A 24,092-nucleotide genomic window follows, 5' to 3' on the forward strand; every position below is an offset into this window, starting at 1 on the left:
GCTTATCATGGATAGTTGTAATGTAAGGGTGTATGAAATGTGTTCATTTAACTATCTAGTTAAGGGTTAATTAGTATAACAGAAACAGCAAAAACAGCAAGAAAGTGATAAATTGATAAGTTTCACAGAGAACCAGAGTATAATAGAGACAATGATGAAGACCATGACTCTTTAGCCTCTGGCAAATGGGCCACTAAAAAACAGCCATGAGTGCCTCAAGGAGGGTCACCTCAACTTTGTAATTGATCATAAGGAGGGAAAAACTTCATTATCACAAGTATTATGTGACATTTGAATGAGTTCGTGGGACTTATGGGAAACTCAAAGTTATGGGATATAAAAGGGGTGTTGTGGAATCATGTAAAATTTATTATGGGATCGTCAATGTAAGGGTAAAGGGTAGGGAAGACTCTGGGAGGAACAAGCATGGCAAAATGGAGAGGAGAAGGCAATCAAGGGGCTGGTGTTGTTTAAGCAGAGTTGGTCAATATGCTTGTGCCTGGTGCTCTGGACTGGGCTTCAGCACTCAGACCAAAAGCATCTCCAGAGATTTCAGTGGCTCCAGTAACATCCTTAACACAAGAAACAGAAAGACCCACATGATCTCTTTTCATCATGACCTATATGCACCAGGACAGACAGAATCCATGCATTTGTTAGGACTAAGGTAAGGTTCTTGACCTCAGAACTGTACCTACCAGAATTCTGTTGTAATAGTCAGAAATAAAACAATTGATGAAACAGTGGCTACTATTCACTCCAGCATTTAGTAGGCAATAATTTAAAACCACATCAAAAGTACCTAACAAAACTTGATTTTATTTCAGGGAGACACAAGTGGTAGGGATAATAGGAAATATTTATAGAAAAGAAAAGATCCACTGATCTGGAATTGTTATTCTGAATGAATACTGCTTTAATGTTTGCTATTATGAAGAATCAGTGAAGTGTAATCAGCTGTACTACTGCAGTTTATTTAGGCATGGAAATTAGATGCAACTAATCAAAACATTTCACCCCACAGATGTCTCTCACTGTTTTTATCTCAAATCAAGAAAACTCAAGCTTTGTATTTAAGTTAAAAAACACAAACCAAATGAAACAACAAACAAACAAAACCAACCAAACAAAAAAACACATGCACAAAATAATAATAAAAAAAAAAACCAAACCCAAACCCAAAACCAACCCACAAACATTAGAGGTCTGAATTTCTTTTCAATTCATGAATCCTTTGGAAAACAGGAGTACAAGTTAGAATGTCTTAGATGTGTGTAGGACTGGGTTGGCTTTTCAGGAAACAAAACAGTAGCTGTTAAGAAAAGACCAGAATAGTATTTGCTGTAAGCAATTCATGATGACAGTGAATATGTTACCTAAAACATTATTGTACCAAATATGAAATTATGCAATATATTTTCTGTAGAAAAAAAGTGCTTATTAGAAAACTTATGAAGTTAGAGACCAATTGAGATATTTTTCCTGCAGTACCTTAGCAGGTCCCTACCTTCATGATAACTTCTTGGCACTACTAAATTGTATTTCAAATGGACAACTGAATCATTACATGTTTTGTTATTGTTCCTGCAAACCTTTTAAACATACTTAATATATTAGGGCATTTACTATCATGTTTTGCAGAACAGAGATTTAGCAGTGATAGAAAGAATAGTTCAATATAACACAGTTTATTTTGGCATTCACCATATTATTAACAGCATTTGTCTTGCCTATACACTTAGAATCATAGAATCATAGAAGCAGTCAGGGTTGGAAGGGACCACTAGGATCACCTAGTTCCAACCCCCTTGCCATGGGCAGGGACACCTCACACTAGATCAGGCTGGCCTGATCCACATGTCAGATAATTTTGGATGAAATTTCAAATGAGATGATAGAACACATTCTGACATGATGGTGATCAGGGATCAAGGGAACTGTCTTCCTAATTTTTACCATCTTGATTCTTTTGCTTTTGCATACACACAAGAACTTGAGATTTTCAAAAGAAATATAGACATTGAGTATCTGTATCAGTGAAACAAACTCATGAACTTTTCACTGTCATGGAAACTGAAACCCAGGTATCTCCATTTTGGATCCTTTATAAAAAGAGTCTGAATATCAAAATTTTGGTAAGTCATGCATTACTACTAATCTTATGTTTCAGTATCTATTTATAATAGCTGGGTGTTTTTGAAGAAACCTCTCTACAGAGGTACCTGTAGCATTTTAGAGATATTTAAACACATAGCCTCCTGTTTCTGTCAGACTTAAAGACAATTTGCAGCATATTGTGCATATTTCTTACCCCACTGTTGAAGAGCTCCTCAAGACACAGCCACTGGAGACTATGTCTTTTCAGGTGCACCAGAGAAAACATTTCTTTAGATCTGTGCTATAACAGGACATTTTAAACTCTGATAACACCAAACTATAAGCTACTCAAATTCATTCAATTAAAAGTTAAAAAAGAAGAGCTCTGTAGAACAAAAAAAAAAAAAAAAGATAAGCAGCAATTTGTCTCAGTTAAAAGGATGCATTACAGACTGTTATCACATTGCTACTCCTAAATATGCTTAAATATTCTCCAGCACACTCACCTCTTTTTGTCGGTACTTAATTGCCAGTTTCAATCTTGCAAGATCATTCCCACTTTGTTCTTCTATCAAGCTATTATCATCTCTGTAATTAAGAATAATTTCCAATTCCCTTGAACTCCGTGTCTGATCCAGGAGATCTTTTGCAAATTGCTTGCACTGACGTGACAGTTCCTCATACTCCGACTTAAATTCATTTTCCACTTTACTCAGTTCCTGCAGCTCCCAGCTCAGTTGGAAAGCAGTAAGGAAAGGATCCTCACTGGACAAAGCAATCAACGATGGGCTTGCCAGGGCCTTGTAGATATTGAGTCTGGATCGAGAGTGGCGGAGGCTGTCCACATCTGAACTTGAGACACATTCGACACAGTTACAGCGGACCTCGTGTGGCCTGGGCACAGACACTCCTTTCTGCACAAGGAGCTTGATGATTTCATAATTGTTGGTGTGGGCAGCCAGAATAATAGGTGTGATATCCGGTGTAAATTCAGAAAACTGCTTGTCCAGAAGCACTGGTGGCACCTGTGAAAATAGCAAAAATAAGTTTACAAACCTCTTCATTGAATAAGAACTACAGAAAACAAGACTATGAATAGATTATACCAAGCAGTACACTTACTAATGGATCTTTACTTTTGAACAGAGTTGAAGGAACAACTTTAAACATAACAGTTCAATTAGCTAAGATAGCACCTTTGCAGCTAATATATTGCTATGAGCAGGTTGTGTACATAAACAACCCATGGGTGATGATTTGTTGGAGCAAATGATTAGACCAACAAGGAAGAGTTAGACACATAAGCTCCTGTCAGCTAGCTTGAAGTGCCAGCTGTGAGCAAGATGGAAATGCTTTCTTGACTCTCACTGGTTAATCTCAGTTTTATAGGGAAAACAGAAACGTGGGGGCATAATTGTGGTTGTTGTTTTTTTTTTTTAAGGAAGTGGTAAGCAGAAGACAAGTTATAGTTATAAAATAAAATAGGCATGTAAACAAGAAATAAAAGAAGTTTTCTGAAAGAGAAGGCTGGGAATATAACTGTGTAGAGACACAAAGATACCTGCTGCAGAGATTAATGTCTCAGGGCTCAATTCTACATTTACATGCACGAGCACTCTATGGGAAAATGGGGAAGCTGGTAGATCTTAAACTCATTTCTTTATTTTTTCAATAACAGACTCTGAAAATCTTTACCAGAGCAAGACAGCTCATTAGACTTAGTATGATGAAGCCATATAAGTGTAATTGCCCAATTGTCAATGGAGTGCTTTTGGTTCATAGCTCAATTATCAGGTGAAAACTCAATTCACATCAGTGAGGTGCTTTGCATGATGCTCCTTTAGGAGGAAGAAAGGGGAAAACATTGGTATCTGAAGGCTAGGGAAATAGATGGCCACTGGAAGGAGGAAAAATGTTTGATAGAAGTCTTATGACCTCGTTGCCAGGTGGAAAAAACACAAATAGCTAAGAATAGAAGTTAACAGGAAACAGGTGAAGCATGTGAGAACAGTGTAAGAACGAGTTTAAAGCAGCTATGTTTAGAGTCTTGGGAGTAAAAAAAGCAGAACAAAAGATAAATTGCACAGAATCAGACAGAAACTTAGTGGAAAGGTAAACTAGAATGAAAGTAAGCTGAAAATAAATGGTACTCTGTGGATTTAAATCCGTGAATAAAATCCACAGATCATGAATTTTCTTCTTCCTCTTTCTAATGAAGACAATGTGTATTTCATACATTTTTTATCTGTTTTGTGTGTAAAACAGTTCAATTAGACTGTGTCAATGTGTAAGAGATGCTATGTGTGTGGGCTGTAAAACAGGGACCTGATGTACTCAGTTGAATGCGAGAATTTCTTTGGGAGGTGGCCACTTATTCATGTCAAATGGGGTGGAAACTCAGGACTGGAGATCCAACATTTGGGATTCTATATCCCCAGGGAAACAAAACTCCACCCAGTCATAATATGTTGCTGACCTCAAGTATCTGTGCTGGATTAAGAGAAGGTGAGTGGATGTGGAGTCAACAGGCAGAAATCTCTTTTTTCCCTTCCCCCGCTCAAACACATGTTTGGTTTGGCACTGGGTAAAGCTGGTACAGAGTCTGTTTCAGAGCAGGACTGTGGGATGTCTGAGCTAGCCCACCCACCCCCATAACCCCATGCAGGGGGAGCAGCCATCCTCACAATCCTCCCTGCAGGCTTACAGGAGAATGTTTACAACCAGCAGTTTTCAGTCAAGCAGCTACTCAGCAAGTTCACAGAATCACAGAATTATCAGGGTTGGAATTGACCTCGAGGATCATCTAGTGCCAATCTCCCTGCCACAGGCAGGGAGACTTTCCACTAGATTACGTTGCCCATAGCCCTATCCAGCCTGGCTTTAAAAACATCCAGGGATGGGGCTTCCACCACCTCCCTGAGCTAACTGTTCCAGTGTCTCACCAAACTTATGGTGAAGAACTTCCTAATGCCTCATCTGAATTTACCCTTCTCTAGCTTGGATCCATTTCCCCTAGTCCTCTCACTACCTGGCACCCTAAAAAGTCCCTCCCCAGCTTTCTTGTACACCCCCTTCAGATATTGGAAAGCCACAATAAAGTCTCTTTAGAGCCTTCTTTTCTCCAGACTGAACAACCCCAACTCTCTCAGCCTGTCCTCATAGGAGAGGTGCTTCTGCTTTGTTTATTCTGGGGTGCAAACAAAAAGTGTAATGTGCGCAGGCATACAGAAAATTAAGGGTTTAAAATTACTCAGGAGGTAAGGAACCCCAGTTTGGAATATACTGAAGGTACATATGAATGGGGGAGACATGCAGGTACAAAACCAAGAACAAAGTCTGTATGCTGTGCCCAGTCTCAGATGTGGTGAGGACAAGATACACAATCTGGGCATATGTCTTCTCAGAGGACCCTCTGGCGATGTCCACTCTGCTCTGTCATGTCTCTTCCAGGGTACCTCTCGGCCATCTGTCACCTTCAGGCTAAACACTGCAGAGTCCATCCAGGGATGCCTATGACCAGTGTGGACTGGGGCTTGAAATCTGTATCTGTTTTCTCACCTATCTGTGGTATCAGTGGTGAAAATGGGACCAATATCCAACCCTGAACTTCACTAGTTACTGTAGTCTTAGATTTATCTTCTCTTTTATTTACATATTATATAGGGAAAAAAAAGAGCTCATGCATGCATAGACAGTTTTCTTGCTCTCTGAATTGCAGCTGTGGTGAGTACTTTTGATACTAGAAAGAGATTAAAACGGCAGTAAAGACTCAAACATTGCATTAGTAGAAGAGAGATTTTGGGCTGCCATAGCTCTAAAAAACATGTACAGGGAGGGACATATTGTGCTTTAGCAATGGCTGCCTTTACTTACTACTAGTAAGATTCCCTCTTGGCCCCAGGGTAACAGTTCCATGGTATAAAGGAGAGAGATGCAAAGGCAGAAAACTCAAGGATACAAAGCTGTAACTCCAAAATCAGCAACTGCTGAGAGTATTCTTCTGTCACTTAGCATGCAATTATCTTTGTACTTTATGACAGTACTAAACAAATATTTGTTTTGAGCCCTGACAGAACTGAAGGCTATCTTAACATGTCATTACTTGTCTCCTTGGAGAAATTACCAGGCACAGTGTCAAACAACAGGGCACTTCAATGACTGCCTTCTACATGGGATTCAGTCACTCAAAAGATGCTTGTTTTTCTCATAGCTTATCACAATCTTTCATCTTAAGGTAATTCAACTATAAGGCTCATATATACATTTTGGAATTCATACCATCAGAATTTGGCCAAATATAGAAGTATGTATGACATAATTTCAGGCATAACTTACAGATGCATTTAAATTTACAAAGCAAACGTTAAGACTGCAACTTTAATTACATCATGAGTTTAACCTTTGACTCTTTACCTCCTATTTTAAGTTTCCCGACTCATTTAAACAAAAGGTACACAATGTCAAAGCAATGAGGTCAAATTATTCCCTCATGTACAGCATAATGAAGTACTTATCTTTTGAAGTTCTGAGTACTCTCATGGCACTCATGGTAACTCAACATTTAACTGTTGACCCAGAGTACTTGCTCTGAAGTCACTAGACTAATGATAAATTTTACTTTCAAACTACTGAAAAATAATTCTCTTTAAAGAAGCCAAAACAAATAAGCAGCACACGTTTATTTTAGCCACACAATCTAAAGTTTTGACAGAACACTCACGTATGAATGTTCATGAAACTCTGGGTGGATGACAGGCTGCTAGGTCTTACAATCATTGACTGTGACTTCCAAAGACTTAGCAGTGCTGTAACTGTATTATACACTTTGGAGTTAATATGTAAAGTGTGAGGCTGGTCACTTTGGAGTTAATATGTAAAGTGTGAGGCTGGTCTAGGAAGGTCAAATGAATTATGAATTTTGCCTCCTTAAATTTTGTTGAAATGTTTTTGTTTTAACACTAGTTATAGGGCTAAGCAAAGCAGTTTGGTGATTGTGTATACTCATATGCATATCTGTGTGGAGATGAGCAGGAAAAGAGAAAACAAAATGGAAAAGAAAGCACAGCACGAAGTCTGTACACTTCATTGCTCCATGGCATGAGATTTTTTTGTTGTATTCCTTTTCCCTGCACTTACTGTAAGTGGGAATAAGACTTAGATCAAGTGAAAAAGCCCTCTTCAATATGTGTGTCAGTTTCTTGTATGGTGTGTGTGAAGAGAAAGCCCTTTATTCTGACAGAAAGAAAAATCTAGGCTAAATTAATGCCAATAAGGTCTGAGACATTTTCTGTCCCTATGACATCAAAATAGAGAAATCAATTGCTGATGATCCTTAGATACCCAGGAAACCGAAAAAGATGAAACTCGGAGATTACATCAAGCTGTGTGGAGTAGCTGACACACTTTGAATACTAATTAAATATCTGAAACACTGCCCATCTAAATTCAGCAGATAAGATTTCATTACAAACATTGTCCTTTAATATTTTCATTCATTTCAGTTTCATGCTGGTGTTTCACGTTTGAAGGTGTTCAGTGTTCATCTTCCAGATCTTCTCTGCAGTCTAACCACAAAGAAAGAAAATATACAAATGGGGCAGCCACTATTTGAGGTTGAGTGATGCTTACCTTATTGGTTCTTATATAAAATACCGAGTCTTAAATGAAGTGTGCTTATAAAAGGAAAATATTGATTCTTATATAAAATGTATTAAGATATCAAACTAAAATTCTGAATTATAGACACATGAGGACATAACACCTCCTTCTTGTGCTAAATTATAGGATGCAATTCACAGCAAAATTAAAGGACTGAATTGGGCTTCTGCTTTGAGAGGGAAGTATTTTTTGTCAGATTCCAAATTATCTTATGAATAGAAAAATTGAGGATTCCTTGAAGAGAAGAAAACACATATATCTGACTAAAGGCAGTAACAACTGGACAACTCTTCTGGACCTCAGAACACAGGGTTTGTTACCAGTTCTGTGAGTAGTTCTAGATTGCCTAGGTAGACCATCTCTTTCTACACCTTTTCCCAGCTGGATACACTTTTTTGAGCAAACTTTTTATCAGTCCAGGATGAAATGCCAGTTATTAATTAATGCCAGTAAGATATAGTAAAAATAACTAACTAACTAACTAAATAAAAAGCAGATAGTTTTGTGTGGACATTTTTGAACAACAGATTCTAGATTATTTGTTTATTTATCTTGAAACCTTGATTTGTTCCAAGATTTGCTTATATAATTTAATAATAAAAAGGACCTATTCTTTAACATATTGTTTCAGATCAAATTATAGTGATGATACTATTTTATTAATTTAATTCTAATTATTACATTTATAAAATATCCCTAACGTTTTCTTATTAAAATACTGTATCTTGAGTCAGCCAAGAAAAGTGCCTAATGGAGAGAAGCTTTGATAAGTGGCCCAAACCAGGTAATTATTTTTAGATAGATAAGGTTGGGTAAGGTAAACACTCCTCTTGGCATACAGACCAATATAATTTATTCAGCAGACACAAGTCATATGCTGAACTAATGCAGAACTTGACAACTGTGTTAGCTCCTGCTAAAACTAACCCACAGCTAACCATAGCTCTTGCCTCCTAACCTGTACTCCTGGCATACAAGATAAGTATTTTTCAAAAGTACTGAATTCATCATGATGGTCATTTTCCAGGGTTTGTGAGAAGAAGCTATGACCAGTTAATGCTAAATCTGTTAAAGAGTTTGACTTTTGTCTGTCTCCTGTTGGTATGGTGGGGAGCTGCAATTTTTGCCTCCTTACAAAACCTTCTCAGCACATCCCACATGTCATGAAGGATTAGACCTGAAGGATTAGACCTAAAGGATTAGACCTAAATGTCCTCATTTGCTGTTAATAGGCATTATTGTTTGCAAAGGATAACTTCCTTCTGGACAGAATAGTGCTTTATGAAATATCATGTCCATTTATTTTGCTGAAAAATTACTTTCAGCTTTGGTGGGACATGATAGCAACAGGGATGTTGCTATAGTTAATACAGAATCACTGTCAAATTTAAGAGACTTCAGTGCTTGCCTTTTTGTATAAATGGAATTTTTTCCAAGATAAATTTGCAAGTCTGAATTATTTTCTTTTTTTTTTTCAAGTACAAGTTGAGTTGTTGAGTTTTCAAGCATTATGAAGTTGTGTTTGTTTTTTTTTTTTTTTACGAGTTACACCTACTCTAAAACGTGAGCTTATGGTCTCTAATGTGTTTTCATGCTCTTCCTATTACAGATGAATCAATTTTTGTGTCACAATAGCCACAGCATGGACTGATGACTTCCAGCCTCTGAGCAAACCACACTGCACAAAAGGCATTCACAGTACATATCGAGAAAAAGAAAGAAAACAGCATTTAATAAACCACTGAAGCCAACATCACTTTTCTAAACAATGAGGATGAGTTGCATAACCACAATACAAAGAACAGTATATACTTAACACATCTGCAGAACACTTGAGCCAAACAGAGTAAAAGAATTCAGCAATAAATGTACTGGACAGGAGGAAAGAACTTGCCAGAATATCTCATTTGCCCCCCTGAACGTGATGTAAGTACAGCTAGATATTATATATATCCACAGATATTTGATCAATCTATTCTTAAAGACTGATAGTGGTGGGTGGACTTGTTCAGCCATTGAGGTGGTGGAGTCACCATTCCTGGAGGTGTTCAAGAGGGGACTGGACGTGGCACTTGGTGACATGGTTTAGTAGTCATGAGGTCTTGGGTGACAGGTTGGACTTTGATGATCCTTCAGGTCTTTTCCAACCTTATTGATTCTGTGATTCTGTGATTTCCAGACAATGATTCTGATATTTACTTTTTCTTTACATTTGAGCAGTTTAAGTCTGCAATTTCTTTATTACTTCTAACAGGACAAATTCATGTATATCTTACCATCAGTGCTCATCCTCATATGACCAAATACAATATTGACTTTTGCACATTAATATGATATTGTCCAGTCTTTTTCTATTGGTCTTGCTTTAATCCCCTCTGCAGAACTACTATCCTCACAGTTTTCAATTCCAGTATATTGGCTGATTATTTCTGCTCTATTTAGAACCTTATGCTTAGTCTATTGAACTGTTTTAATTTTAACAGAAATAATTTCTTGTTTGCCATAACAACCCTGAGCTCTAATTACGTTCTGCAACAGCCTTATGATCCCTCCCAGCTTTTCTTTGTCTGCAGATTTAACATGGGGTTGGACTTGATCATCTCTGGAGGTCCTTTCCACCCCCTAACACTCTGTTATTCTGTGACTGGATATATGGGTTGGGATAGCCCCCTGCAGAATTGCTCATTTCATCTGTCTGATTCATTCATCCTATTTCACCAAGTTCTGTAGGCAACTGCTCTGAGTATGGTTTTCTAGGACTATATTTTGAGTGACAGTTTATAAAATCTTACAAAACTCAAGCTTCTTTTCCCCAACATACAGAGCTTGCTGTCTGGTGATGAATAAAAAATTATATTATTATGACAAGATTTGTTTTTGATAGATTGTGGTGGGCTGCTATTAATTTTTATGTTTTCTTCTAGCAAGCAAACATTCTACAAGCAGAATATTTGATTATTTTCTTCAGGATCCTCCGTGGTGTGAAAAAGTATAGATTTCCTTTAGTTGAAAAAGAAAAATATAGAAGGAAAAGGAAATGTAAAGTGAATTAATAATTGCTTTCAGGTAGAATTATAGGAAATAATATTTGCTTTGGTAGATTTAGAACATGCATTTGTTGGGCATGACTGATGACAAAAGTCTCCAGCATTTTATTTCTCCTTCCTGTGTCTCTGGGAGCTAATCCAAAATACAGCTTGTGCACAAGAGTGTAAGTTTCTGAACTTCAGCAAACTGCTAAAATGAAGGCATAGTCAGACTTGGTGTAAGCTCAATAATACTATCTGCCAGAAATCTATTTGTGAGGATTGTGATGGTCAGATATTTTGTTGTTGTTGCAAGTGGCTCATCATAATCACATTTCTCTGTGTTTGTGGTAGTTTTAGACTATGCTTTTAAAATTTTTCACAGATCTTGAGCAGAAAGTAATAAAAATATAAATAAATCACTATTGGGTGTAAAAAGGAAAATAATGATTATTCTAAACAATTCTATTGGAGGGATATCTCCTGTAATATTTGGTCCCCAAAACAATTTCTCTCTTCTCACTTCTTTGCTGGGGAGATACTAAGTGGCTTTATTGACCTTGGCTGCATCACTTTTATTTTGGCTAAGTCTAATTTATTTCTGCTTCTCTCTCTCTTCCCTTGTGTACAGGGGAAGGCAGGGAGAGAGAAGCTGTTACAGCTCCCCTGGTCCTTTGGCCAGGGGGGTCCTTGTGCTGTTTGTTAATTGTAAATACCTGTAAATATTGTAAATACTGTATATTTGTACATATTCATTGCATTCCATTGTAGATTGTAGTTTGGCTTGTAAATACAGCTTCCATTGGCTTCCACTGAGTTGGTCTGGCAAAGTTAATGTTGGTGGCAGAATTTTCAACCCACCACAGTGTTTTATTATGTTTCTTTCACCACTGCTTCAACTTTGGAATGTTCTGATTTAGCATGTGTTAGGAGGGGATGGGTGCATGTTGTACAAATCACTGCACACCTCAATATTGAAATCTAGCAGATCTATTTGATGGCACCGGCACACCAGCTTCTGGAGTCTTTTTTTAGTAATTGTCACAGGTTTTTCTACACAGCCACCCACCCTACCTCTGACGAATATAAACACAGACACTTTGGATTTATTGCCAAGATGCAACTGACAAGTGGAGGTTTTGGGGTTTTGTTGTCTCTTTTTTTTGTAATTTTTTTTTTTTAACACGAAACCAGCATCTCTCAATACTTTCATAAATCTGTATCTACATCTCATATGAAATTATTCATCTCCACCTTTATGGTATACCTCTCCTTAAAAATTGCATGTAGTTTTCATGTGTCCAAATGATTATAGAGGAGACTGAACACATGGATAGGCTAGCTAAAACCAGTATACTACTATATCTATTTCATCAGTAGACTGGAACATCCCCTCTACAGCCTCCCCCATTCATCTCTGTCTATCAAAATATTAAAACCTGTCAGAAAATTCTAATTTTCAGATGCCACTGGGGAAAAAAACACTCAGCTACCCACCCAAGCAGCTAGGAGTGGGAAGAACCACTTCTTGTCCTCACATTCCGCTTCAAGACTGTGTACTTCAAGCTACAAAATAGCTTTACATTGCCTCCTCCACACTCATTACTAGTAGACTGTAATTAATCAGAACAGTCAAATTAAGGCACTTAGTTCATGAACTTCTGTGGGAGACACTTTCAAAACAAAAATGACGTTTTAATCTCAATGGAGGAAGAGCATTATACAAGTGATTGTGACTGATACTTATGAAGTCACTGGAGAAAGAAGTTTAGATAACAAAAACTTCAAGGCATCATGCAGTGCCCATAAAGTAGTTCTTGTCCTTTCTGCCCCTGTGTCACAAATATAAGTTGCAGTTCAATAACTATGCTAAAAATCCAAAATAACATTTTCACAGAATCACAGAATTAACCAGGTTGGAAAAGACCTTCAAGATCATCAAGTCCAAGCTATCACCCAACACTATCTAATCAACTAAACCATGGCACTAAGTGCCTCATCCAGTCTTATTTTAAACACCTCCAGGGATGGTGACTCCACCACCCCCCTGGGCAGCCCATTCCAATGGCCAATCACTCTTTCTGTGAAGAATTTCTTCTTTTAGAAAAAGAGCTTTTTAGTAAAGAACCATTGGAGAATTGGGCCTAGAACCTACATATACTTCTTTGTCTCCTCCAATATGACCCACACTGTTACCAGAAGAAAGTACAACCCTAACATAGAAACTTCTCCATGTATACTTCTGGATTATGGAGCAATGCAGGGCTAGGAAAATTATATCATCCCGTAAATCTCGGAAGGAAAGTAATGGACCCAAGCTGACTATATGCTCTGCATGTACTAAGAGCAGTCTGACTGAGTCTGGAGTCAGAATATGAGTGCTGCTACAGAAAAGAGAACTGGCTTCATCTCAGGATCCTTGGACTCCTCAAAGGGCAATTTCAAGAAGGCCAAAGATATTTAGAAACATGAAATGAACAGAGTGGATGACGAAGCTAACATGGAGATAGGACCTCGTTCAGAAGAGCAGAATCTGAATGCTGCCAGCATTTCAGGAATAGAAAATGACTCTTCAGGCTCTGTGTTGCCTTCATGCTCTTTCCTGACTTTTCACCTTTAGACTTTTTATCTATTTTTGGGAATGCTGCCAGCCTGAAGGCACTTTGCCTGCAAAGCTGTCTAGCCTTGCTGTCTCCATCTCTTCTCAGATAGCTTAGGTGAGTATCTGAATATCCATGTAGCAGCCTCACTGACTGGCCTAAAAACTATGCTGTATAACATTCTTAATGCACTTTCACATGGGACCACTCCCTCCTCTTGTTTCTTCTCTTACATCCTTTCATTCTCTCCAAAACTTCATGGCAACACTACTAAAAAAAAACAGATGTTGAGACACATTTTGACATAAGATCAATCATTGTTTATTCTGTTGAGAACTGCATCCAGCAGATTCAAGTGAAAGACAATTTGTATTGTTAACACCTCCTCTTCTCTCTTCCCACACTGCAAATAATTATCAATCACCTAAATGCACCAAGATTTATAAAATATAACTTTAACCTGTAACTACCTCTCAAAAAGGATCCACCTGGATAACTCTTCCAGTGCAAGAATTCACAGTGGCTGCTAGCATACTGAGTATCACATAAATGTTAGAGCAAGCTCTGACGTACTGATCTGCCTATCATCCAGATTCAGGGCTGGCCAGACCTCCTTGTATCTTTCTGGTAGCTCTTTCAACACCCAGATGTGTGATGGTGGACTGATACCTCCCTAGGTGAAGAGTTCCCTGGAGCCTGAGAACTCCAAAATGTCCTGCCTCCTCTTGTGCACGCATGGCTAAGATGTCCCTGGCAAGCACTTTGCATGTGATATACACCAGCATTAGGATATGTTTAGGTGGGTCAGATTCATGGATTTGCATCTAGATCACATCAGAGCTGCCACCTTCTTACATGTGACTTCTCTCACCTATCTCTTCCAGATGCATTTTCCTTGTAATAAAATCACAGCTTTCTGTCCTTACCCCCAAACCAAAAGCTTCATCTCTTTCATTTCCGTTCATTCCCTCAGGGATAAAGGCTAGAACATACTATACCTATTACCCAGCTACTCAGGAATATCCCAGTTGTAAAGCCTACTATGTCCAGGGAGACTACTAAAAATGCCCGTGAACGTTGATGAAGAAGGGTTGCTCATGGACTATCTGGAGAGAAAATGGTAAATCTCATGAGGGAATATCAGAACCTGGTAGTGAAATCAAAGCTCGAATCCCTAGCTCTGAGTGCAATCCAAATAGTAGCCAACCATGTTTGTAGAAAAAAATAGGAAATATGGGGAGAAGTGTTTTTCTTTTTTGTCTTTTTTTTTTTTAAGTGAGTATATGTTATTTTGGAGTATCTGGATATTTCCAGCTCCACTGTAACCAGGTGGCATTGATGATCCCTACTCTGATCATCTCTGTCTTAATTAATGTCTAACCTTGAAAAGGCAGTAAACAAATGAAGGTGTGAAGATGATAATTAGTATCTGTATCTTCTACCACTACCTAACTACATGCCATCATCATATACCCTGTCTCTAGTACCCATATGCAATACTGTCTTCACCAAGGAATATGCTGCATCTTTCAGTCCCTCAGAAATGTCTTTCTGTACATTTTAAGACATGTCAGGGGTTTCGGTTTTGTCTATTCTAGTAAACAGATTTTTTTTCCCTCAGTATTTAGACAACATATGGAACTTATCCTTTTTTTTTTTTTTTTTTTTTTTTTTGCCTTTGAGATACTGCTGGGAAATCTACAAAAAACAATAATAAAATTACTGTCACACCATGGAATTGCATTTTTAGAAGCCAACACATTGAGAAGTTGAGGCCTGACTTTTTGGTTTCCCAGCAGAAACAGAGGTTGCAAGTATGAGATGGAAAAATTCAACACGTATATAGCATAGTAAGCAGGAGACAGGGATTTTGCATAAAAGTTTATGATGTGACTTCACTAGTTTTCCCAAAGAAAGAAAAAAGGCTGTGAAAGTTGCAGGAGTCTCTTTTCAGCTTCCTACTTCCAGCACTATGCCAGCAATTTCTTCTTTTCTTTCCACATGGTGTGAGAGCACAGTGCACAGAAGGAGAGAGGAGTCAAGCTGATCATAAAGACCTTCTGTCTCCCCTTTAGGAAATGAAATACACATTTCACAGCATTCTTGCAGAGGTGGAGTCAGTCAGAGCAATTCCTACACAGGTTTCCTAAGCCAGGGCATCAGAAAGCATACACTGACTGCTGTGCATTGACTGTTTGCCAGTGTTGACCAAAAAGATGAGAAAAGTTTAGATATTATGTACCTTGCTGGGACACACTGGAAATGAAGGTGATGTACAATGGAACTGACACACTACAGGCAGAAAGATCTTGCTGTTAACAGAGAAACAGTGGACAGTGGACAAGAGATAGGGATAGAAGCCTCTCTGAGGACACTAGCACATCTGGGGAAGCCAGTTGTAAGGATGACATTTGATCTGCACATCCAAAGCACCCACAAGACTGAGTCATCTGCTATATAGGATATTTATCACCCAAACTTGATATTGATGGCTGTTAGCTTTTTGGTTCCAAACTCACTGGAAGAAAACTGCAAGGGCTGGAGTCTGCCAGCTTCCACCTTCTTAACATGACCCTCCCTCTACGCCCAGCAGTGTTTTCACAGCAATTGGTGTTATGGTTTGAATCAGAGCAGGTCAAACCAAACCAGTGGGTTAACCTGGTTATTTTCCCAACACAGAAGTGAGGGAAAAGTAGCACGCAAAAATTAGGGATTGAGATTAAAAAAAAAAAAAAAAAGAGAGAGAGAGAAGAGTTTACTGATCAAAAATCAGGTAAACATGGTACAAGATGCATAATTACCTTAGCCTATTTGCAGAAAGCAGCAGCAAACAGAAGCAAGAGAGCCAAAAGCCCAAACCAGAAAACTACTCCCCCATTCCTCCTTGTCCTGCTGACATCCCAGATGAAAAGGAAACACTCAAAGAACCCAGAGCCCAGAAGCAGCAACCAGAACAGGAAGCCTCCCATTCTACAATCTGAACTTCAAGTCCCATAATATTTTTCTCCAGTTAGCACTTTCACTTTTTGCAGCTGGCATGACTGCAGCATGGTTCAGTTCAATCCATGACAACTGGCTTTCACACCACAGAAGGAGTGAACCAGTGACATAACAGTTATCACTCCCCCTGCCCTAAAGTTTCCCCTTTTCTAGCAATTCCTTTATGTTTGTAAATGCCAGTCCAGTGTTAGCATGGTAATTTTTCCAGACATCTGCAGAAAGCTGTCCCTAGGGTATTCACCAACAAAAATATCCACAGTATCACAAGATCGACATGTAATAATGAACAGGGAGAAATAAAAGCATCACTATGTGCTTCTGCTAGCCAGGCAGTGCCTGGAAACTTTGCAGTCAGGTTCCCATGCCCTAAATCTAGACTGTCAGCTAATACAATGCCACACAGATTCAAGTTTAACAACTAGGATTCCAGTTTCACTTAGGTACTCTGTAGCATTCTTAGAAGACTTATGCTTTAGTCTTCTCTGTATATACATGGAGTTCTGATCAGTCAACCACCTTGCTAGAGACTGATTCCCACATTCGTCGCACAGCAGAGCATGCCATCATTCAGATAAAAGTGTTCTACTCATTTTCATTTTTTAAAAATGCTACTTAACCCCCATCCCATTTGTGGATGCTGTATGCAATTTAGCAAGACAAAAATATTTTCTGCAGATATTAAACTTTAAAGAACAGGTTTTTTCCCCTCTCTTAATCTGGTGCTCAATTATCCATCAGGGTAAGCAACAAGTGACTTGGCAGATAATTCAGAACATAAGGCTTTGAAGAACTGGCATTTTAAAAGTACTTGGACAAGTTTCCTTAATTCTTTCACCTTAATTTGTGTTACTCTCTTTTATACATGTACTTTATTAGCTGGTGCAGCTAAAAAAAAGCGTGGCAAATATAATGTAATTGACAAAAGAACCTTTTCCTGAGTTGTATTAATGTATACCACAAAAGCTTCACCCACAAACTGAGTAACAGGAGTCAAAGGAAATTCAAAGCTGTCAAACACCTATGCCTCATCTGTAGTCACCAGGTGGCACCAGATGTATCCATGTATTGATCTGCCTAAACACACTGTAACCTCTGTGGTCTTTGAAATGCAAAGCACATCGTGAATGGATACCACATCCAGTGTAACAGCTGAGTGGTCAGTAAACCGGAGAGTTTAAATCTTACTTTAACAAGATATGACTGTCGTTTGGAGGGTTTCTTTGAGGAGGATGAAGTATTAAACATTCACTTGCATCTCTTAATTTCGAAGACATTGATTGGAAAACTTCCAAAAATGCAAAAAAATTATTATTTTAACAAAATGCATTAATTCTTGGTCAAAATCAACATGCTTACATTTTATTCTTTTCTTTTATAACAAAACAAAAAAGAAAAATCAATTCTTTCAAGAGATAAATTTCCACTGTCCTGAAGAACTGTAGCTTTCTGTTGAGGACATTTTTTTTCTGACTGACACTGTCTTGAATTATGCAGGAAATCCTATGTTTGAAAATTCTTTCATTTCACAAATAAAGTTACATTATTGTATAAGGGCGAAGCTAAAATTAACTATGCATCATCCACAGCATATTATCTCATGCATATAAAAAAAAAGTGAGAGCTAATTTATTTACTTGCAAAACATGAGTCTTATTGGGTTATTTTCTGCATTTGAATGTTCAAAACTTTCACCACTAAAAATATTTGAGAATCTAAACTGTTTCTTGAGCTTTTCACTATTTAGCATATGCATTTTTCTTATTCCTTATTATCCGCCTTCTCTGTGAATGAGTTCTTATAATGGGAGGAAAAACAAAACCAAAACAAAGCAAAAAAAAAAAAAAAAAAAAAAAAAAAAAAACCAAACAAAAAAAACCCCAAAAAACCATAACCAAACCCAAAAACAAACCACAAACAAAAAACCCCACAAAACAACAACAACAACAAACACCAAACAGCAAAAGGGTCAAATCTTGACCTCACTGAATCAAAGGCAAAATCCCCACTAACTTCAATACGCCAGGATTTTACCACACATGACCATCATTATACAAAGAAAGGAAACCGAACAGGCAAAAATATCATGTTATTAAAAGCAGAGTCTGAAAATAAATCATCATCTAAACAATATTTCAAATGTTTACAAATAAAAGTAATCAAAAAAAGTCAAGCTGTAGTTTGAAATCAAGTTTCAAAAGGAACTTGATTCTCCAGGGGCAAAAAAAAAAAAAAATCTTTCTGCCTGAACACCAGCATCCAGATTTTAGACCTTTAGCTTTTTGTAATAATTTTTCCAGCCAGCAGCTATTTTGGATTATATTAAATGCACACAGTGGATTATATTAAATGCACAGTATTTACTTGCAGCATTACTGAAAAAATGCAATCCACATTTACATTCTCTTCAGCATGACCTGCTCCCAAAAATGACCCAATGTGATTATCTACATGTACAACAATCATAGAAGCTTTATACTTCTTGTTGTCCCCAGTGCAAACAACAACATGCACATGTAAATAATCTCTTTAAAGACCATTCTTTTGCAAGCACTGGCTTGAAAGCAATAGTTGCATTTGCAATGGACAAGCCTAGCCATCTACAATCACAAAAGCAGATGTCTCTATTCAAATGACTCATGATTCTTCTTCATGCTTGTCAGTGTTGACAAGACCCTCAGCAGTTGCAACCAGTGAAACCAAGGAAGAGAAGGAGAGGCAGAGGTCTTCACACCAGCCAGCAGTGGAGTTTGATACAGAAGTAACACACTCAAGTTCCAGGCCAGAGAGTTAACCTCTAGATTGAAGCAAAGCAGTTTGTGGCTAATTTAACACTGTAGTATAGACCCAAAAAATAAGTATTTCTCATCTGCTATCTCATCAAACTCAACTAAAACAAGCTTTACAATTTATATTCAGGCATTTCAATTACAGTAGCTGTGGCACATACCAAAATGTAACCTTAAAAGACTAAAAAACCTGCGTGAAATTTAGGCACCTGGTGTAAGGTGAATTTGCAGACTCTCTAGATAGCACAAAAAGTGGTTTATGCCATCTTAAGACAAATAATTGAGAAAGATGGAAAGAATTGCTCTCCAGGAATCTCCATTCTTCTTCATTGGTATGGGGTTCCAAGGCAGCCAGATCAGATGAGACACAGCTTTAGATGGCTACCATCAAGCGAGATGAACTCTGCTCTGCAAATGGCACCTTCCACTATAGAGGCTCCAGAATGGAGACACAGGTGGTTTAACTGTGTTGGTGCAGGGCTGTGCACTGATCCTTATAGGTCCTGATATATTTATTGTATTGAGAAATTCTCACAAGTTGTATTCTCATCTGCATTCAGTTCAGAAAAAAATGAAACAAGCCAAACCTAAAGTAGATCTAGTTTACTTCCCTTTCTCTGTCATAAATCTGTTGTCATTATAAAGGAGCTCTGCTCTTACTGTCTAGATGAGAAGGCAGGCACATGCATTTGTACAAAGACTTACTCTCTTTCTTTTTTTCCATAACAAAAAGAACATAGAATTCATGTTATTTTATCAGCAAAAATTATACTCTTTACCTATTATCTGCAATTCTATCCATAGCAAGTACATTATACTGTAATTAAAGTATATTGTATGCATTATCTGTGAAAGGGTTGTAATCATTTCAACGTATTATTCATTGAAATACACCAATACAGTACCTGTAATACAGGAAAATTGAAAGAGATGAAAAATGTAATACAATATCATAACAATTTTAAAGACATTCTTTCCTGGAAGAGTCCTAGGAATAGCAAAGTTTATGGACTATGTTATCCTGTCTCTACCAGTTTCTTAAAATGAGGAGGATATGCAAGAGGCTAGATACTTGATAGAGATGTCACAAGACAGCCCAAGGAGAAGCAGAGCAGGTATCACTTTCATCATGGATGAGACTGTTATGTGACAATTTTCTCCTCTCAGAGAACACAGGAAGAAAGGGAGGAGTTTGCACCATTTTAGCTGTACTTTATAGCATGGACAACTACTGGAGACAGATCTGATCATGTCATGTCTCCCAGTGTTGCCTTGTCGAGTGTGTAGATAGTGGCCTTCCTTCATGCACAGTCTTCCAGAAGGGGATTTTATGTGTGATCAATTAGTGAGCTCAACTCTGGCTTTATATGCTCAGCTTTAAGTGAAAACTCTTATTATTCAGGCTAGGGGAAAGAAGGATATTTTTAGCCTTTCTTATTGGAAGTTAGATCTCATGATTTAACTACATTAAACTGATAAACCTTGTGGACCTGTGCAGATTTTATCGAATGGTAAAGATGACCTTGACAGGCTTGAGAAGTGGGCATCATGTGAACCTCATGAAGTTCAACAAATCAAGTGAAAGGCCCTGCATTTGGGTTGGGGCAGTGCCCAGTATCAATATAGACTGGGGGACAAAGGGAGTGGGTGCAGCCCTGCAGAGAAAAATTTGGGGATGATGGTGAATGAAAAACCAGACATGGCAATGTGTGCTTGAAGCCCAGAAAGCCAACTGAATCCTGAGCTGCACACCAAGACTTAGGAGCAGCAGATTGATGGAAGTGGTTCGCCTTCGCTACTCTGCTCCTGTGAGATTGCACTTGGAGTCCTGTAGCCAGCTCTGGAGTCCACAGCAAAACAAAGACATGGCCTTATTGGAAAGGCACAGAGGAAGGCCACAAAAGTAATAATCTGAGGGCTGGAACACCATTCCTTAAGTAAAAAAATAAGAGTGTTGAAGGTTGTTCAGCCTGGAGAAGATGATGGCCTTTCATTGTATAGAAAGAGCTCATGAGAAAGATGGATACTTTTTTACCAAGGCCTGTGGTGACGAAAGTAGGTTTTAAACTGGAAGAAGGTACATTTAGATGGGATAGAATGAAGACATTTTTACAAAGAGGGTGGTGAGACACTGAAGCAGGCTGCCCAGAAAAGCTGTGGGCAACTCCTTCGTGGAAGTGCTTAAGGTTAGGTTGGATGAGGTTGTGTAACCTGGTTTAGTGAAAGATGTCCCTGACCATTGCAGGGTGAATTACACTAGATGACATTAAAAGCTCCTTTTTGACACAAATTATTCCATGACTCTATGATATCTAAACTGGGATAAATATAATGCATAAATCACCAAATTAATTAATTTTCTGATTTTCAATATTTGTGTGCAAGAATGATGGTTAGTTTGGTTTTTTTGTTTGGTTGGTTGGTTGTGTTTTTTTTTTTGGTTTTTTTTTTTTTTATCTTTCTCCCTTTGCACAACTCTTCTCTTTTGATTGAAGCAGTCTAGAAATCTAGAGGAAGTCTTGCACATACCTGTTTCTCCCCACTGGGCTTCTTGTGGTTCAACAGCAGCTCCACAGCACCAACTACCTCCTTTCGTATGGCATGCAGCAGAGCGTCTCCTACATACACATTAAAACTTAAGAGCAGCTCAATGAGCTCCAGGTTCTCATTTTCAATGGCAATAAGGAGTGCAGTTCTTCCCAGGGGATCAATGCAATTAATATTGATCTTGAAATAAATTTCTGCTTCCTCCAAAGCTTTCTTTACACTGGCATAATCTCCTTTCTCCACGGCGTTCAGATAGGCTTTCTCTGAATGAGACAGTTCAGATTCTGCCCGTACAATACGAAGAGGGATACGATCTCTGTAGGGAGCATTGACACTTCTTTTGTAGTAGAACTGGGCCATATTTTATGCCATTCTAATACTTTATCTCTGCAATATGAAAAGAAAGATTCAATCAATAACGTATTTTGGGAGAACAGTGCACCAAATTAATATTTGCAGTATATAAGTACTTAGTTAAAAGTGATGTTGAAAGATGGTCTCTATCAATAAAACTTGTATTATGGCTAGCAGAACACAGAAACCAAAACATATAACCAAGTTGCTGCAACTTACTAAATCAAATCGTATCTGTCAGCATACCATTCCTTGGCATGTTTTCCTTAAAACTGTGGCAAAGGTGAGATGATATGCTACAATGTAGTTTGCAACAAATGTGTAGCTTCACTTAATTTCTTCATGAAGTTCCACTGCCTCATGTTTCCCACAGATTAAACCTATACTCATACACAGTTACTGCTGCTCAATATACTACCAGGCACTTAGACATTTTAAGCTTGATTGTGGTAACAGTTATGTGACTTAGAGATTGGCTTAGTGCCCCATCTAAGCTACTAAGGCCTCTTCCAGACATACTAGTCATCTCATCTGCACTCCAGCGTGTCTTGAGGCTTTCACAAGACATGTGAATATTTGGTACCTCCATACAAATGTCTCTGGTAATTGACACCTGCCCAGATGTCACTTGATGCTTGTGAGTGGACAATTAAAGGCAGCTTCTCTTATCTCTTTCTTTAGCTTGGGGAGAAAGAACATGTTAGAGTTGGAATAGTTATTAGCATTTACATCTTCTTAGTGCTGCTGAAATACCCAGACTTCTCTGTGGCAGGCATAGATTTCACAGTTCAGTGGTGAGCTTTCCTACCAAGATTTTGATTCAATTTCATATACTATCAGAAAAACATCCATATAAAATGCTTTCCTAACCAGCACTTACATTAGTAATGATTAGAATTTAGAGCCTGAAAGGAAAAACAAAATCCACATGAGATAAATTCCACAGGACTGGTAAACAATCATCATAGATTTGATCCTGAACTAAATTATAATTAATACCGAAACACTGCAACTACAGAACAACTCTGAAGTCTTACATATAATAAAGAATTTAATGCCTCTGCCTGTGCAAGGACTTTGCAAAAATAATTCCTTTTATCAGGATGATTTTCTCTTGGCTCTGTCTTCTACTTAACAACCAACCAACAACAACAACAAAAACCAAGCAACCAAACCAAAAAAGAAACTCCCCACAAAACCCCAAAACCAACCAAAACCAACCAACAAACCAAAACCAAAATGAAAAAAGAGAAGAAAAAACCTTCCACTTCAAAGAACAAGGCACAAAAATACTTCCTTTAGCAGTTCAATTAGAGGTTGAACAGCTTACTAGAAAAAAAAATATATACTTTCTTGTCATTTTCTTATCTGACAATGGAAGTTGCAGTAACCCACTGCCTTTTCCACCATCTCCTTCAGGCATTAAAAAAAAAATTTAGTTGAGATCGTAATTTGGAAAAGATACATTTATTTGTATTATTGTTAAGTTTTGATTAATTAAAAATGTAATTAAATACTATGAGGTACATAGTAATTCATCTACTTCAGTCTCCTTATGCAGTACAATCACAGGTAAGTATAAAGATTGCTAGCAAGTAGTTTTCCAGAGCAGATCAACAGGGATTGCAGCATGTAGAAGACATCAAAGGAGATACATAAGAAAGAATTCCCCTCCATATTCAGACACAGGAATTGAGCAACTGCAATCCTTTCCAAGATGCTTCCCAAGTCTGCCTCCTAAATGGTAGCCTCATCTGGGCTAGGTTGCACAGTCTGATTATGTTTTGTTACTCTCACTCTAAGCAAAATAAAGTATGGATTCATTGCACAATTTTGTGCCTCTGGAACAGAGGTACCACACTCTTATTGAGAATGCACTGTATTTTACGTGTTTGCTTATCATTCTTCCTTTCCAAAATTTCAAGTATGATTGAAGAGGGAAAAAGTGTCATGTATGTTCAGCTTCAAATTAACAGACTTAAATGCAGATGTTCACAAGCAGTAAGAAAGGTGGGCTGATATTG

At 37.9% G+C, this 24,092-nt stretch overlaps 1 protein-coding gene across 1 annotated transcript in view; it reads right to left on the bottom strand.

The window, feature by feature from the left end:
• Positions 1 to 22,074, bottom strand: part of TRPC4 (transient receptor potential cation channel subfamily C member 4) — a 97,207-nt gene extending 75,133 nt beyond the window's left edge. The window contains exons 1-2 of the mRNA XM_054390991.1: positions 21,697 to 22,074; positions 2,604 to 3,122 (exon numbers count right to left, since the gene is read on the bottom strand). Of these exons, the coding sequence (XP_054246966.1) occupies positions 2,604 to 3,122; positions 21,697 to 22,074 (897 nt within the window). The remainder of the gene's footprint in view (positions 1 to 2,603; positions 3,123 to 21,696) is intronic.
• Between the last annotated feature and the right edge of the window lie 2,018 nt (positions 22,075 to 24,092).

The sequence above is a fragment of the Indicator indicator genome, chromosome 1 (assembly GCF_027791375.1).
Source record: "Indicator indicator isolate 239-I01 chromosome 1, UM_Iind_1.1, whole genome shotgun sequence".
Taxonomy (NCBI): Eukaryota; Metazoa; Chordata; class Aves; order Piciformes; family Indicatoridae; genus Indicator; species Indicator indicator.